The 16,646-nt window shown below is 41.7% G+C and overlaps 1 protein-coding gene and 1 pseudogene across 2 annotated transcripts in view; one reads left to right on the forward strand and one right to left on the reverse strand.

The window, feature by feature from the left end:
• The first annotated feature begins 433 nt into the window (after nucleotides 1-433).
• LOC113882573 lies at nucleotides 434-808 on the forward strand (annotated as a pseudogene).
• Nucleotides 809-11,934: 11,126 nt separating this feature from the next.
• Nucleotides 11,935-16,646, reverse strand: part of PSTPIP2 (proline-serine-threonine phosphatase interacting protein 2) — a 94,248-nt gene continuing 89,536 nt past the window's right edge. Inside the window, exons 14-15 of one of the 2 annotated variants that reach the window (XM_027525919.1) lie at nucleotides 15,996-16,056; nucleotides 11,935-13,510 (exon numbers count right to left, since the gene is read on the reverse strand). In XM_027525919.1, coding sequence (XP_027381720.1) covers nucleotides 16,004-16,056 — 53 coding nt within the window. In that variant the 3' untranslated portion in view covers nucleotides 11,935-13,510; nucleotides 15,996-16,003. The remainder of the gene's footprint in view (nucleotides 13,511-15,995; nucleotides 16,057-16,646) is intronic. The other variant, XM_027525920.1, reaches the window with a different exon arrangement.

Raw genomic sequence — 16,646 nt, forward strand, 5'->3', positions numbered from 1 at the left:
GAATGGATATATGTATATGTATGCCTGAGTCCCTTCGCTGTTCACGTGAAACTACCACAACATTGCTAATCATCTATACCCCAATACAGAATAAAAAGTTAAAAAAAAAAAAAACAATAAAAAAAATGGGCCAAAGATCTAAACAGACATTTTTCCAAAGAAGACATGCATGCATGCTAAGTTGCTTCGGTCCTAACTCTTTGCAACTCTATGGATTGTAAAGAGTATAATTTATGTATATTAAGGTATTTCAAAACTTAACATGACCACAATTCCTAAGTCAGCCAGCATCTAGAACAGTTTTTTTTTTTTTTTTTTTGCAGTAACGGGGTTAAGTGAAAGGTTCTGAATTCATGGAAAACCCTTGGCTAAATCTTTCTTAAAAATCCCTTACAAAATTGGCTCTTTCCTCCATTCTTTCCGTGCCACCATAATGATGCACATGAACATCCTGCTTGATGCTCTCAAGAGCATCAACAATGCTGAAAAGAGAGGCAAATGGCAAGTGCTTGTTAGGCCATGCTCCAAAGTCATCATGAGGTTTCCAAATGTAGTGATGAAGTATATTTATATTGGCGAATTTGAAATCATTGATGATCACAGGGTTGGAAAAATTGTTGTTAACCTGACATGCAGGCTAAATAAGTGTGACGTGATCAGCCCCAGATTTAATGTGCAACTCAAAGATCTAGAAAAACGTCAGCTCACATCTTGTCAGTTTGACTTCATTGTACTGACATCCTCACCTGGCACCATGGACCATGAAGAAGCAAGAAGAAAACACACAGGAGAGAAAATCTTTGGATTTTTTTTTTTTCTAGGAAAGTAATGCATACAAATAAAATGCCTCAGAGGACAAAAAAAAAAAAAAAAATCCCTCACAAAATTAGATTCCAGAGTCTCTTTACCATCTGGTGGTGATCATCTGTTGGTGAACCCTCGTCCGACACAGTTTCAGAGAAGTCATTCTTTTAAAAACAATTACTTCCTGTGTGTCACTCTGTACATGGCATTATTTCATCATTCATGATCACTAAATGCATTTTTAGTTATAAAGAAATCATGTCACTGCTAAATTGTTTCAGTTTTTTGAGACAATAAGCTGGCAGTACAAATAAGTACCAAAAATATCCACCCACATATTTTAAAAAGACTCTTGTATAGATGAGGTCTTTTCTGTGAACAGATTTTTGCTTCCACAGGAAGGAAAATACAAAACTTATCTTTTATTCTTCTTTTTACCCTCTCATAGGGCTTCCCAGGTGGCGCTACTGGTAAACAACTCAACTACCAGTGAAGGAGACCTAAGAGACACGGGTTCGATCCCTAGGTCAAGAAGACATCCTGGAGAAGAGCATGGCAAGCCACTCTAGTATTCTTGCCTGGAGAATCTCATGGACAGGGGAGCCTGACGGGCTACAGTCCATGGAATTGCAAAGAGTTGGACACGACTGAAGCAACTTAGCACACAACCTCTCATAATCTTCCCGACTAAGAACAGGTTAAATAAGTCATAGAAACAATTATGTGCACCTATAAAGTATCAGCAATATGTGAACCGTGAACTTCCTGATGTTCAAGCTGGTTTTAGAAAAGGCAGAGGAACCAGAGATCAAATTGCCAACATCTGCTGGATCGTGGAAAAAGCAAGAGAGTTCCAGAAAAACATCTATTTCTGCTTTAATGACTATGCCAAAGCCTTTGACTGTATGGATCACAATAAACTGTGGAAAATTCTGAAAGAGATGGGAATACCAGACCACCTGATCTGCCTCTTGAGAAATTTGTATGCAGGTCAGGAAGCAACAGTTAGAACTGGACATGGAACAACAGACTGGTTCCAAATAAGAAAAGGAGTACGTCAAGGCTGTATATTGTCACCCTGCTTATTTAACTTATATGCAGAGTACATCATGAGAAACGCTGGACTGGAAGAAACACAAGCTGGAATCAAGATTGCCAGGAGAAATATCAATAACCTCAGATATGCAGATGACACCACCCTTATGGCAGAAAGTGAAGAGGAACTAAAAAGCCTTTTGATGAAAGTGAAAGTGGAGAGTGAAAAAGTTGGCTTAAAGCTCAATATTCAGAAAACGAAGATCATGGCATCCGGTCCCATCACTTCATGGGAAATAGATGGGGAAACTGGAACCAGTGTCAGACTTTATGTTTCTGGGCTCCAAAATCACTTCAGATGGTGAGTGCAGCCATGAAATTAAAAGACGCTTACTCCTTGGAAGGAAAGTTATGACCAACCTAGATAGCATATTCAAAAGCAGAGACATTACTTTGCCAACAAAGGTTCGTCTAGTCAAGGCTATGGTTTTTCCTGTGGTCATGTATGGATGTGAGAGTTGGACTGTGAAGAAGGCTGAGCGCCGAAGAATTGATGCTTTTGAACTGTGGTGTTGGAGAAGACTCTTGAGAGTCCCTTGGCCTGCAAGGCGATCCAACCAGTCCATTCTGAAGGAGATCAGCCCTGGGATTTCTTTGGAAGGAATGATGCTAAAGCTGAAACTCCAGTACTTTGGCCACCTCATGTGAAGAGTTGACTCATTGGAAAAGACTCTGATGCTGAGAGGAATTGGGGGGCAGGAGGAGAAGGGGAGGACAGAGGATGAGATGGCTGGATGGCATCACTGACTCGATGGACGTGAGTCTGGGTGAACTCTGGGAGTTGGTGATGGACAGGGAGGCCTGGCATGCTGCGATTCATGGGGTTGCAAAGAGTCAGACATGACTGAGCGACTGATCTGATCTGATCTGATAAAGTATCAGACACTCCAGGTGTCCCACTCAAATTCCCTTGGCACTTAACGTGTCTGAGTATGCAGACCCAAATTCCAACTGTTATCACCTCTTTGCCTCAAACATCCCTTCAGCCACACGTATGACAGGCTTTAAGTACCAGAGAAATAACACATTTTCCTAAACCAAAGGCAATCCTTGACCAAGGACATATATATAAATTCTCATATAAATACAGTTAAGGATTGAATTATATCCTCAAAAATTCATATGTTGAAATCCTCAGTTCAGTTCAGTTCAGTTCAGTCGTGTCCGATTCTTTGCAACCCCATGGACTGCAGCAAGCCAGGCTTCCCTGTCTATAACCAACTCCAAGAGCTTGCTCAAACTCATGTCCATTGAGTCAGTGATACCATCCAACTATCTCATCCTCTGTTGTCTCCTTCTCCTCCCGCCTTCAATCTTTCCCAGCATCAAAGTCTTTTCCAATGAGTCAGTTCGTCACATCAGGTGGCCAAAGTATTGGAGCTTCAGCTCCAGCATCAGTCCTTCCAATGAACATTGAGGACCGATTTCCTTTAGGATGGACAGGTTGAATCTCCTTTTAGTCCAAGGGACTCTCAAGAGTCTTCTCCAACACCACAGTTCATCAGTTACCTAGCTTTTGCATCAATTACCTAGGATTACCGGGGGAGGATTGAAATCCTAACCTCTGGTAATTCAGATTGTGACCTTATTTGAAGATACAATCATTATAGAGGTTACAAAGTTAAAATGAGGCCATAAGGGTGGGCCCTCACCCAATATAACTGGTGTCCTTATAAAATGGGGGCATTTAGACACAGAGACTCACAGCTACAAGACAAGGAGAGAGACCTAGAACACCTCCTTCCTTCACAGCCCTCAGAAGGAACCAGCTGGGCCGACACCTTGATTCCTGCCTCCAGCCTCCACAGCTGGCCTCCACAATACATTTTTGTTATCTGAGCCATTCAGTTTATGGCATTTCATGACAGCAGTTGTAGCAAACTAATAGAAATACCCAGTTCCCTTACCCCTTGGGTGGAGTAACTCCGAGATATGTGTTCTGTGCTGTTTCCTAGAATCCCCAGTGGGGTTCAGCTCACTTGCATTATGGCCTCTGGCTTGATAACACACTCTTTATTCTCTTCGTTTCTTCCTTTTTTCACTACCTATTTTACTGGGGTGTTATCTGGGCTCAACTCTTGTGTAAATCATTGGATCTAGTCTCTGGATTTAAAATCCAGACCTTGATGAACAGTCTAGAAATTCATCTCTAGTGGGGTTGATTCTAAGAAGAGATTATCTTTTTTTTTTTTGTCAGCAGTGTCTTGGCCAGTAACACCATCCAGGGGCTAACAATATCTGAGTATCATTATGAAATTCGACATAACATCACCTTGGGCCATGTTTATCAAATCATTTTTCATTCAGTTCAGTTCAGTCGCTGAGTCATGTCTGATTCTTTGCGACCCCATAATTCACAGCACACCAGGCTTCCCTGTCCATCACCATCTCCCGGAGTTCACTCAAACTCACGTCCATTGAGTCGGTGATGCCATCCAGCCATCTCATCCTCTGTCATCCCCTTCTCCTCTTGCCCCCAATCTCTCCCAGCATCAGAGTCTTTTCCAATGAGTCAACTCTTCGCATGAGGTGGCCAAAGTACTGGAGTTTCAGCTTTAGCATCAGTCCTTCCAAAGAACACCCAGGACTGATCTCCTTTAGAATGGACTGGTTGGATCGCCTTGCAGGCCAAGGGACTCTCAAGAGTCTTCTCCAACACCACAGTTCAAAAGCATCAATTCTTCGGTGCTCAGCCTTCTTCACAGTCCAACTCTCACATCCATACATGACCACAGGAAAAACCATAGCCTTGACTAGATGAACCTTTGTTGGCAAAGTAATGTCTCTGCTTTTGAATATGCTATCTAGGTTGGTCATAACTTTCCTTCCAAGGAGTAAGCGTCTTTTAATTTCATGGCTGCACTCACCATCTGAAGTGATTTTTGGAGCCCCAAAAAATAAAGTCTGACACTGTTTCCACTGTTTCCCCATCTATTTCCCATGAAGTGATGGGACCAGATGCCATGATCTTCGTTTTCTGAATGCTGAGCTTTAAGCCAACTTTTTCACTCTCCTCTTTCACCTTCATCAAGAGGCTTTTTTAGTTTCTCTTCATTTTCAGCCATAAGGGTGGTGTCATCTGCATACCTGAGGTTACTGATATTTCTCCCAGCAATATTTCTCCCTGATTCCAGCTTGTGCTTCTTCCAGCCCAGCATTTCTCATGATGTACTCTGCATATAAGCTAAATAAGCAGGGTGACAATATACAGCCTTGACGTACTCCTTTTCCTATTTGGAACCAGTCTGTTGTTCCATGTCCAGTTCTAACTATTGCTTCCTGACCTGCATATAGGTTTCTCAAGAGGCAGATCAGGTGGTCTGGTATTCCCATCTCTTTCAGAATTTTCCACAGTTTATTGTGATCCACACAGTCAAAGGCTTTGGCATAGTCAATAAAGCAGGAATAGATGTTTTTCTGGAACTCTCTTGCTTTTTCCATGATCCAGCAGATGTTGGCAATTTGATCTCTGATTCCTCTGCTGCCGAGGTCCAGCCCCGGCTGATCCAGGGAATTCGAAGGGGAGACAGCTTCGGTGAGTTCACTGGCTTTATTTAAATATTCATCAAAGATATAAAGAGTAATAGAATGAGGATAGCTCAGTAGGAAAATTCAGCGGAGAAAAGAGGCTGAGTAGCTAGGTTTACATGGAAAATCAATATAACCTGTGACAACAGGTTAGCTCTGACCACGGAGGCCGCAGGCGCCCTCTTGAATAGCGGAAGGTGCCCCACCTTAGGCACCTTCTCGAGTGGGTCTTAGAAGCCCAGGCAATAAATAGTCGCAGAGGACCTCCACGCTCCAGATGGAGACTCAGCCAGAATGTGAAAAGAAAGAATGATATGGGGAGACCAAGCTTTGGTGAGCAAGGCCCGTAGCTTTATTTTCAACAGGGGCTTTTATACCCTAAGTTGCACATAGAGTCGGACATGACTGAGCGACTTCACTTTCACTTTACACTTTCATGCATTGGAGAAGGAAATGGCAACCCACTCCAGTGTTCTTGCCTGGAGAATCCCAGGGACGGGGGAGCCTGGTGGCTGCCATCTATGGGGTCACACAGAGTCGGACACGACTGAAGTGACTTAGCATAGCATAGCATTGCACATAGAGGATAATAGGGGATGTGAAATCATGCAAAGTCAGCAGTCTTTGATCCTTATCGAAACCAGGGTTTCTTTCCTGCAAATTTATCGTATACAAATGGTTTAGGTGATTTACATCATCTTCTGGCCAGAAGGCCTATTAACATTTTATGACTCTGACAAAGGTTTGTCAATCCATCAGATCAGATCAGTCGCTCAGTCGTGTCCAACTCTTTGCGACCCCATAATTCACAGCACGCCAGGCCTCCCTGTCCATCACCAACTCCCGCAGTTCACTCAGACTCATGTCCATCGAGTCAGTGATGCCATCCAGCCATCTCATCCTCTCTCGTCCCCTTCTCCTCCTGCCCCCAATCCCTCCCAGCATCAGAGTCTTTTCCAATGAGTCAACTCTTCACATGAGGTGGCCAAAGTACTGGAGTTTCAGCTTTAGCATCATTCCTTCCAAAGAAATCCCAGGGCTGATCTCCTTCAGAATGGACTGGTTGGATCTCCTTGCAGTCCAAGGGACTCTCAAGAGTCTTCTCCAACACCACAGTTCAAAAGCATCAGTTCTTTGGCGCTCAGCTTTCTTCACAGTCCAACTCACATCCATACATGACCACAGGGAAAACCATAGCCTTGACTAGACGAACCTTTGTTGGCAAAGTAATGTCTCTGCTTTTGAATATGCTATCTAGGTTGGTCATAACTTTCCTTCCAAGGAGCAAGCGTCTTTTAATTTCATGGCTGCAGTCACCATCTGCAGTGATTTTGGAGCCCAGAAAAATAAAGTCTGAGGCTGTTTTCACTGTTTCCCCATCTATTTCCCATGAAGTGATGGGACCGGATGCCATGATCTTCGTTTTCTGAATGTTGAGCTTTAAGTCAACTTTTTCACTCTCCTCTTTCACCTTCATCAAGAGGCTTTTTAGTTCCTCTTCACTTTCTGCCATAAGGGTGGTGTCATCTGCATATCTGAGGTTATTGATATTTCTCCTGGAAATCTTGATTCCAGTTTGTGTTTCTTCCAGTCCAGCGTTTCTCATGATGTACTCTGCATATAAGTTAAATAAACAGGGTGACAATATACAGCCTTGACGTGCTCCTTTTCCTATTTGGATCCAGTCTGTTGTTCCATGTCCAGTTCTAACTGTTGCTTCCTGACCTGCATACAAATTTCTCAAGAGGCAGATCAGGTGGTCTGGTATTCCCATCTCTTTCAGAATTTTCCACAGTTTATTGTGATCCACACAGTCAAAAGCTTTGGCATAGTCATTAAAGCAGAAATTGATGTTTTTCTGGAACTCTCTTGCTTTTTCCATGATCCAGCAGATGTTGGCAATTTGATCTCTGGTTCCTCTGCCTTTTCTAAAACCAGCTTGAACATCAGGAAGTTCACGGTTCATGTATTGCTGAAGCCTGGCTTGGAGAATTTTGAGCATTACTTTACTAGCATGTGAGATGAGTGCAATTGTGTGGTAGTTTGAGCATTCTTTGGCATTGCCTTTCTTTGGGATTGGAATGAAAACTGACCTTTTCCAGTCCTGTGGCCACTGCTGAGTTTTCCAAATTTGCTGGCATATTGAGTGCAGCACTTTCAGAGCATCATCTTTCAGGATTTGGAATAGCTCAACTGGAATTCTATCACCTCCACTAGCTTTGTTCGTAGTGATGCTTTCTAAGGCCCACTTGACTTCACATTCCAGGATGTCTGGCTCTAGGTCAGTGACCACACCATCGTGATTATCTTGGTCATGAAGATCTTTTTTGTACAGTTCTTCTGTGTATTCTTGCCACCTCTTCTTAATATCTTCTGCTTCTGTTAGGTCAATACCATTTCTGTCTTTTATCGAGCCCATCTTTGCATGAAATTTTCCCTTGGTATCTCTAATTTTCTTGAAGAGATCGCTGGTCTTTCCCATTCTGTTGTTTTCCTCTATTTCTTTGCATTGAAAATTGAGGAAGGCTTTCTTATGTCTCCTTGCTGTTCTTTGGAACTCTGCATTCAGATGCTTATATCTTTCCTTTTCTCCTTTGCTTTTCGCTTCTCTTCTTTTTACAGCTATTTGTAAGTCCTCCCCAGACAGCCATTTTGCTTTTTTGCATTTCTTTTCTATGGGAATGGTCTTGATCCCTGTCTCCTGTACAATGTCATGAACCTCATTTCATAATTCATCAGGCACTCTATCTATCAGATCTAGTCCCTTAAATCTATTTCTCATTTCCACTGTATAATCATAAGGAATTTTATTTAGGTCATACCTGAATGGTCTAGTGGTTTTCCCTACTTTCTTCAATTTAAGTCTGAATTTGGCAATAAGGAGTTCATGATTTGTAGTATAGTCTGAAGTCAGGCAGGTTGATTCTTCCAGTTCCATTCTTCTCTTTCTGGCTTACTTTGATTAATATGGTAATCTCTAAATCCATCCATGTTGCTGCAAATGGCATTATCACATTCTCTTTAATGGCTGAGCAATATTCTGATTTATATATATATATATATATATATTTATTTATAAATAAATAAATAAATGTATTTATATTTATATATAAATAAATATATATATTATATATTTTTATATAAAAATAAATATATTTATATAAATAAATATATATATTTATATATATATCACATCTTCTTTGTCCATTCATCTTATATATATAAAAAATAAATATATTTATATATATATAAATAAATATATATAATATATATATATACATATATATCACATCTTCTTTGTCCATTCATCTGTCAATGGACATTCAGGCTATTTCCATGTCCTGGCTATTTTAAATAGTGCTGCTATGAACAGAGGAGTACATGTATTTTTTCAAGTTATACTTTTGTCTCAGTATATGCCCAGGGTGGGATTCCTTGATCATATGGCAACTATATTTTTAGTCTTTTGAGGAAGCTTCATACTGTTTTCCTCAAGGAGAGCCTGTGCATCAGTGTTTTCCAGCCCTCTGTCAGACTGGGGAGGTGGGCACTCTGCTCCTTCCCCTCGGGGAACCCTGCAGGCCCCTAGGAGTGTTCCTGATCATTATTCACAGTGAACCTACTGTGTGTGGAAAACTTCCTGGGTACCAAGCCTTGTGTCGAGAACTTTAAGTGTCTTGTCTCTTGAGCCCCTTCACAGCCCAGTGAGGTCGATGCCATTAAACCCCGTTTAGTAGAGAAGGAAATGGCAACCCACTCCAGTATTCCTGCCTAGAGAATCCCATGGACAGAGGAGCCTGACCGGCTACAGTCCATGGGGTCACAAGAGTCAGACATGAATTAACAAGTAAACCACCACTATATTATTTTCCATAGTGACTGCACCAGCTTATATTCCCACCAACAGCATAGGAAGACTCCCTTTTCTCCACACCCTCTACAGCATGATTATTTATAGACCTTTTAATGATGGCCATTCTAACTGGTGTGATGTGGTACTTCATTGTTGTTTTCATTTGCACTTCTCTAATAATTAGTGATGGTGAGCATCATTTCATGTGCCTATTGGCCATCTATATGTCTTCTTCGGAGAAATGTTTATTTAGGTCTTGCACCCATTTTTTGATTGGGTTGTTTTTGTTGTTGTTGTTGTTGCTATTGAATTGTAGGATCTATTTGTGTATTTTGAAAGTTGAGCCCTTGTCAGTTGCATCATTTGCAAATATTTTCTCCCAGTCTATAAGTTGTCTTTTCATCTTGTTTATGGTTTCCTGGGCTGTGAGAAGCTCCTAAATGTAATTAAATCCCTTTTGCTTATTTTTGCTCTTATTTCTTTTGTGAGATATGGTCTTATATGGTGCATGCTGCTGCTGCTGCCGCTAAGTCGCTTCAGTCGTGTCCAACTCTGTGCAACCCCATAGATGGGATTCTCCAGGCAAGAACACTGGAGTGGGTTGCCATTTCATATATGGTCACAATATGGTACTGCATGTTTTGACTCCAATAGGTAGAAAACACAGGCCTGGGAACTGAGAGGTAGGTTGACCTCGTTCACCATAGCTTACACTGGTCCACCTGGGGAACGTGTTCCCATCCCTTTGACATTAGGCTCTGTGGATTAGAGTACCTGGCTCTAGGTGGTTGGCCAGGGATACATCTATCAAGAGACATAAAAGAGTTCCACTAAACTACCACTGATACCTGGTCATTTGGGGTCCTGGGGTAGACCAGGAAGCAGAGAAAGGAGTAACTCAGCAGGAGAAGGTGATTGCCACAAGGAAAGGTGGGCAAGGAGGAATGTATCTGAAATTCGGGTGTTTCACTGAGTTGCCTCTTGATGTTGCCAAGCCTGATAAACATAAACTTCCAATTTCATCCAACAGAGTCTGACAAGAGTCTTAACCAGGGGCTAAGACCCCTTAGGGTTGAGGGTCTACGTTACCCCACCAGTCAAGCAATGTGGACGAGCAGAAGACCAGACAACTGTGAAGGGAACTCTATGTGTGCATTCGTTTGATGGTGCTGCCATAGCAAAATACCAGAGACTGAGTGGCTTAAACAATAGAAATTAATTTTCCCACAGTTCTATAGGCTGGAAGTCCAGAATGAAGTTGCCAGCAGAATTGGTTTCCTCTGAGGCTCTCTCTTCAGCTCACGGACAGCCGCCCTCTTGCTACCTCTTCACACACTCATCCCTTTGTGCAAACTCACCCCTAATGTCTCTTCTTCTTCCTATAAGGACTGGATCGGGGCCCCACTCCAAAGGCCTTACTTCAACTTAATCACCTCTTTAAAGGCCCTATCTCTAAAATGTTCACACAGGTATCGAGGGTTCAGACTTGAACATATGAATTTGGGGGAACAGAATTCCTAATAGTGTGGTAGAGGAAGATGATGATTAATGTCAATTATGGACTCAGGACCATCTGTAGCAGCAGGTACTAAAGCTCGTTGTACTAAACTTCCTGGTGTGTGTGTGTGTCTGTGTGTCTTTTGGAAGCTGAGACTTGAAGTGGTGACAGGAGGCATGCGGGACACAGGTGGACCTGAGCCATGCAGGGGTCAGCACTGCCAGTGCTCTGGCAACATCCTCTCAGCATCTATCACTCCCTCACACACCAGCCCAACTTCCAACTGCAGGAGGCACACGAGGACTCTCCGGCAGCTGGAAGCCACTCTGCCAGTGTTCATGGCAGGCCAGAAATGCCAGGGAATGATGCCTCCCAGGAGCAGCGCTCTACCTGTGACGGGTGGGAGTTGGTGAGTGACTACCCCAGCTCTCTCCCCTCAGGTGAGCTCTCTGATGTGCAGACCCCACAGTCACTCAAGGGTCCTGGCAGCTGAAGCTCATGGCTCACAGGGTTTCCTTTTCTTTCCTATCTTACTTCCCCACTTCTATCCCCACTTCTTTCTGGGATCACCCCCTGAAAAGTACCTGCACTCAAATCCTTATCCCAGGGTCTGCTTCTGGTAAAACCCAAATTAAGGTGCTGACAGTCTGCAGAATAGCCCATACCTACTAATTTATCACGTGAACTTATTTAACTGGCTTCCTTGCCACTCCTCTGTCACCTGATCATTGCTCTAGCTACGTTAGCTTCTTCTAGGCCACTAATTCTTACATATTTACCACCATGTGTCAGGTGCTGGGGATATAAGCAAGAAAAACAATGAGGGACCCTGCTGTCATGGATACTACAGTCTAGGAGGGAAGCCAGACTTTGAACAATTAATTTTAAGAGGGAATTCTGTAATAACAAGGAAAATGTAAAAGTGGGGAAGGAGACATCAGTGGAAGTCCGCCAAGCCCAGAGGCAGGGAAGCTACCTCCCCAAGAAAGAGATCCTACATCTGTCTCCTGAAGGGTTAGTAGGAAGTGGCATGGTGCCAGTCTCTGTCTGGCTTCCCTGACTAGAAGTTTGTCCTTCCATGATCTAATAGTAGCAACTGTGACAAGGAGTGAAACAGAGTTTGGAAGAAAGGTACAATGAACATGAAAATGCAAAATAAACACCAAACCACCAAGAATCTTTATTTCACTTCATATCAAACTGGCAGAGCAATAAAATAAAAATATTTTCAATTCTTAAAACTTTTTACATCAGTTACACTGACCAATAGAGAGAAAACTGAAATCCCTGAGGACCTGCTAATAATAAATAAAATACTTAAAAACAGAATGTTCTGAGTTCAAAGGAAAATTTCCTGAGCCTGTTCAGTTTGGGGAAGTCAGTGGCCCTTTGCAAACTTCAGTTTCTCAAAAGGATATCCAGCTGATGCAAGCGTCCGGCCATGACAAGAAGCTGCTTCTTCCAGCAGCACCTTATGCAAAAAGGGGAAATTATCAGCCTTCCTTCAATCACTTTGTCCATGCTTCTGGGAAAGCTATGCACAGAGCAGAAAAGGAAAGTGTTTGCTCTTTGTGGTACCACAATGTTACAACCATGCCAGTGTGATTTTAACTTGTCATTAACTAAAATGCAGTTTACTCAGTGTGAATATTAGACCAAGGTACACAATCTCTGGGCTGTGTGTGGATGACCAAAAAAGACTCAGATACTTGTGAGAGGGTAAGATTGACACTTTAAAAATTCCAGGATCTAACAAGGAAAAGCTTCTCTGTGAAGACTTAAGATTGAGTACCGGTTTTGTAAGTCTAAAACTCTCTTCTGGGATAGAGTCAACATACCATATTTCATTGATTCTAGGATGTATTGTCCCCTACACTTTAGAAACTCAAATTCCAGTGGGCTTAGCCATTGTCACAAGCATCAGCTCCTCTACTGACTTTCTTAGTGGCATATAAATAATGGGATGTTTTACAATGAATGGCTTCTTAGATTAAATACGATGCTCTGTAGTTCAGTACACATAGTGAGCCATATAAAAATAAACCTGACATTCAAACCCTGGTAATCTCTTCAGCTGAAAAGATGCAGCAAAAACTTTGGTGTCTCAAATTTCAACACGAGCATCACAGCCTCAGGAAGCGTTAGAAGGACGATAACGTGAGATGAGCTTGCCCTCTACTTCTGTGTCTGTCCCTAACTGTAGGGAGATTGATTTCACACTTCTGGGCCCCATTTCCTCATCTGCAAAATGAGAAAGTGCTATGAGATGGCCTTTAAATCTTCCAGCCAAAAAGGAAGGTGATTTTGAATGTTGCACCACTGAGAGTTATGTGTCACCATGGAAATTCCATAGTCACACTGCCCTCAAAGGCAAAGGAGCTTCTTGAGCGGGTTGCTGGCTCAGACTCCTCTTCACCCTTCCCTGCCCCAAACCGCAAGTCAAAGTTTTAAATCCAAAGACTTTCCTGAATCAAGTAGAAAACATACAATTTTAGTAACTTGATTAGGAAAGGATAATTCTTCAGTCTTGGGCAATTTACAAACTTTTAAAAACTGCAGAACTCTACTAGATTAAGTTGAACTAAATGACTGCCATAAACTTAAAAATATTAAAAAATCATAGCAAGGGTTCACTTCAAAGTCTTCACGATTGACATAATTTCTACAGATTCTGCTGCTTTAAGTGCTTCCTTCCATGCCTTAGAAATGCCAGCCAGAAAAAGCTTTGTTTTCTGAAAGAAATAACAAAGACATTTCATTTGAATCAACTATTCACATCAGCACCCTGCTCCTACATTGTGATTTTATTCAATGAGAACAATGTGCTTGGTCAAGGAGAATAAATAGTGAGAGATGAGTTTTCAAGTGGTGGAAAATGGAATTTTTTTGGCCAAGCAGCATGTAGGATCTTAGTTCACTAAGCAGGGATCAAGCCCATGCTCCCCTGCAGTGAGTCTTAACCACCGGATCACCAAGGAAGTCCCCATAAAATTATATATTTTTGATATATATATATTTTTAATTCAAAGGTTATAATCTGTTTTTACCTAAACATGTTAGGATTAAAAACAGGAATAGCAGCTAAAATCAACAATTGCAGAACAAATGCAAATCCTTAAACCTTCCTATTTAAATGTCATTTCCAAAGTTTTATTCAAACTATTTAAATGTTGTGGTAAGTCATTTAACTAAGTTATTAATAAAGGTAGACTCTCTCAAATTCTCTTAAATTCGGTCAATTACACATGTGGATTCCTATTCCTTGAGCTGATGCAGACACTAATGAGGCCCAGTAAAATGACCTAACTTGAGTAAACGTGTTGGTGTGGACATCTTGCATTCAAACGGCAAATTCTTGGGCTCTAAGGAACTAGAGTTGTTGGGTCAAATGCTGTTATTAAGCAGGTAGAATGTATGCTTTATCCAAAAAGGTGAAGGAAAGAAAGAAAGCAGAAAAAAGAAAGCAAAGAAGGAAGGAAGGAAAATAAAGACAGGGGAGGGAGGGAAAGAAAAGAGAGCAGAGGGAGGGCCAGGAAGGAATGAGAGAAAAAGGAAGAGAGGGAGGGAAGAAAGGGAGGTAAAAAATAAAAAAGAAATTTGTGGTGTTGCCAGTGCCCTGCCCTATAGTCATTACTGCCTGGTACTCTAGAGAGCAGGGTCCACCTTTGAATGCCAAGTCATTGATTTCCCATGTTCCTACTCTACTTTTAAAATGCACTGGGCCTCTTTCCACTAGGAAGAGGGGTTTATGAAATGAAAAAGTGATAACTGGCTGACTACAATTTGTAGGTCAGAAAATTATATACAGTCAGAGGATGAGGATTTTTATGTCTTCAATATTCACTATCTTTCACAGCAAAGGTCTTTAAATACTACACATACTTCTTAAGGAGAAGGCAATGGCACCCCACTCCAGTACTCTTGCTTGGAAAATCCCATGGATGGAGGAGCCTGGTAGGCTGAAGTCCATGGGGTCGCTAAGAGTCGGGCACGACTGAGCGACTTCACTTTCACTTTTCACTTTCATGGATTGGAGAAGGAAATGGCAACCCACTCCAGTATTCTTGCCTGGAGAATCCCAGGGACAGAGAAGCCTAGTGGGCTGCTGTCTATGGGGGTCGCACAGAGTCGGACACGACTGAAGCGACTTAGCAGCAGCGTACTTCTTAAGCAATTTAAAGACTTACATGTAAACATAAATAATATACTAGCTGAATATTTCTGTCTAATCAATTTTGTTTCATAAGAGACAGTGAATTTCACCAACAACAAACCAAGAAGCGTGGGAGAGAGACTTTCCCAGTTCTACTGTGACTCTCTGAATCCTACCCACCCCTCCTGTCACTCCCAGGAAGACACTAAGATCAGTAACATGCAAGAAGATCAACTCTTTAAAAGAGTTTTTAATGAAAGAAACAATAAATTAGCACTGTAGACTAATTACACACATGGATAGATGAAAAGAAAACCTACTATCTGTTTAGGAAGATATCCTTTCAGAGGTTTTCTTTGCTCATATATACATGTATATGCCCATTTGGGTTAAAAGAATTACAGTTCACGAGGAATTTCATTTGGTAATGTTGTTTTGTCTTCAGAGACATTCCTTCTGGTTGATATTGACTTGGGGCATGTTGAGTGCCAGTGCCAGCACCTGAGTGCCATACAGGAAGAATCACCTTTGCAGCCACTGTGGGCTTAGCAGTTCTGCTCCAGGAGCCTTTGTGCTTTACTAACGAGGTCAGAGTACTAATCACCTGGTGTATGATGATGCTCTTGCCCATGGGATTTCCCAGGCAAGAATACTGGAGTGGGTTGCCATTCCCTTCTCCAGGGACTCTTCCCCACCTAGGCATTGAACCTGTGTCTCCTGTATTGGCAGGTGGATTCTTTACCACTGAGTCACCTGGGAAGCTCAAATTTGTTTGTAGCAGTGCCTTAAGTATAGGTGTAAATAGCCACAAAAGAGATTAACAAGAGCAAATAAAGAGTCCAAGAATAAAGGGGGAATGTCCTCATTCAAGTAGGTATGGAATGGTCTTGGTACCCCCTCAGCTGTGGGAACCAGAGAGGCCATTCTGCAAGTGCACCGTGCCCACCAGTGTAAGACCTGATGCAAGGCGTTTGCAGTCATATTGTAGGGAAGCTTCAAAGACTTCAAAACTACAGTCACTAGTCTAAATGCAACTTGATTCTGTGAAGATGAAAGGTTCTTACCACTGATGTTACTGATAGACCAAACTGTAGTTATTATCAAGTAAAGAGTAATCAGGGTCATCTGCAAAGGGCATAACAGAGAGCAACACTAAGTTAACATTTCTTCATGATAAGATCCTAGCCCTTTTCAAATCAAACCATTCCACTCTGAGTCTAGTGACTGCTATTCTGTAAGAAGAAAACATTTGGCAACAAAACCTACAAATAATAGTCATAACTACAAGCCAGAAAACATACTGGAAATTTCTATTATAATTTATTTGCCCTTTTTCATCCGTGCCCAGCTATCATTCCCCACAGTAAAATCATCTTCAGAAATGGACAAAAGTAAGTCCCATATTATCAAGTGGTATTTAAAAGGTTATGAGAAATAAATTAACTTACATTCTTACAGAGTTCCAAGATGTAATTTCAGCCACTAAATTTTTGCTAAGATGCTAAATGCAATCTAAGATGTCTCACCCCTCTTCCCTTGAACATAGGTAGGTATATCTTTTATTCAAATAATAGGTATTTGCTCAGAACCAGCTACGTGCCCAGTATCGTGTTACATTTCGTGATTGATTCAGGAGAAAACAAAATGTCTGCCTTCAAGGATCTTGTAATTACCCAGGGAATACAGACTAACAAAAAGCACTAAATATTTCGTTC

Source organism: Bos indicus x Bos taurus, chromosome 24 (genome assembly GCF_003369695.1).
Source record: "Bos indicus x Bos taurus breed Angus x Brahman F1 hybrid chromosome 24, Bos_hybrid_MaternalHap_v2.0, whole genome shotgun sequence".
NCBI classification, from domain to species: Eukaryota; Metazoa; Chordata; class Mammalia; order Artiodactyla; family Bovidae; genus Bos; species Bos indicus x Bos taurus.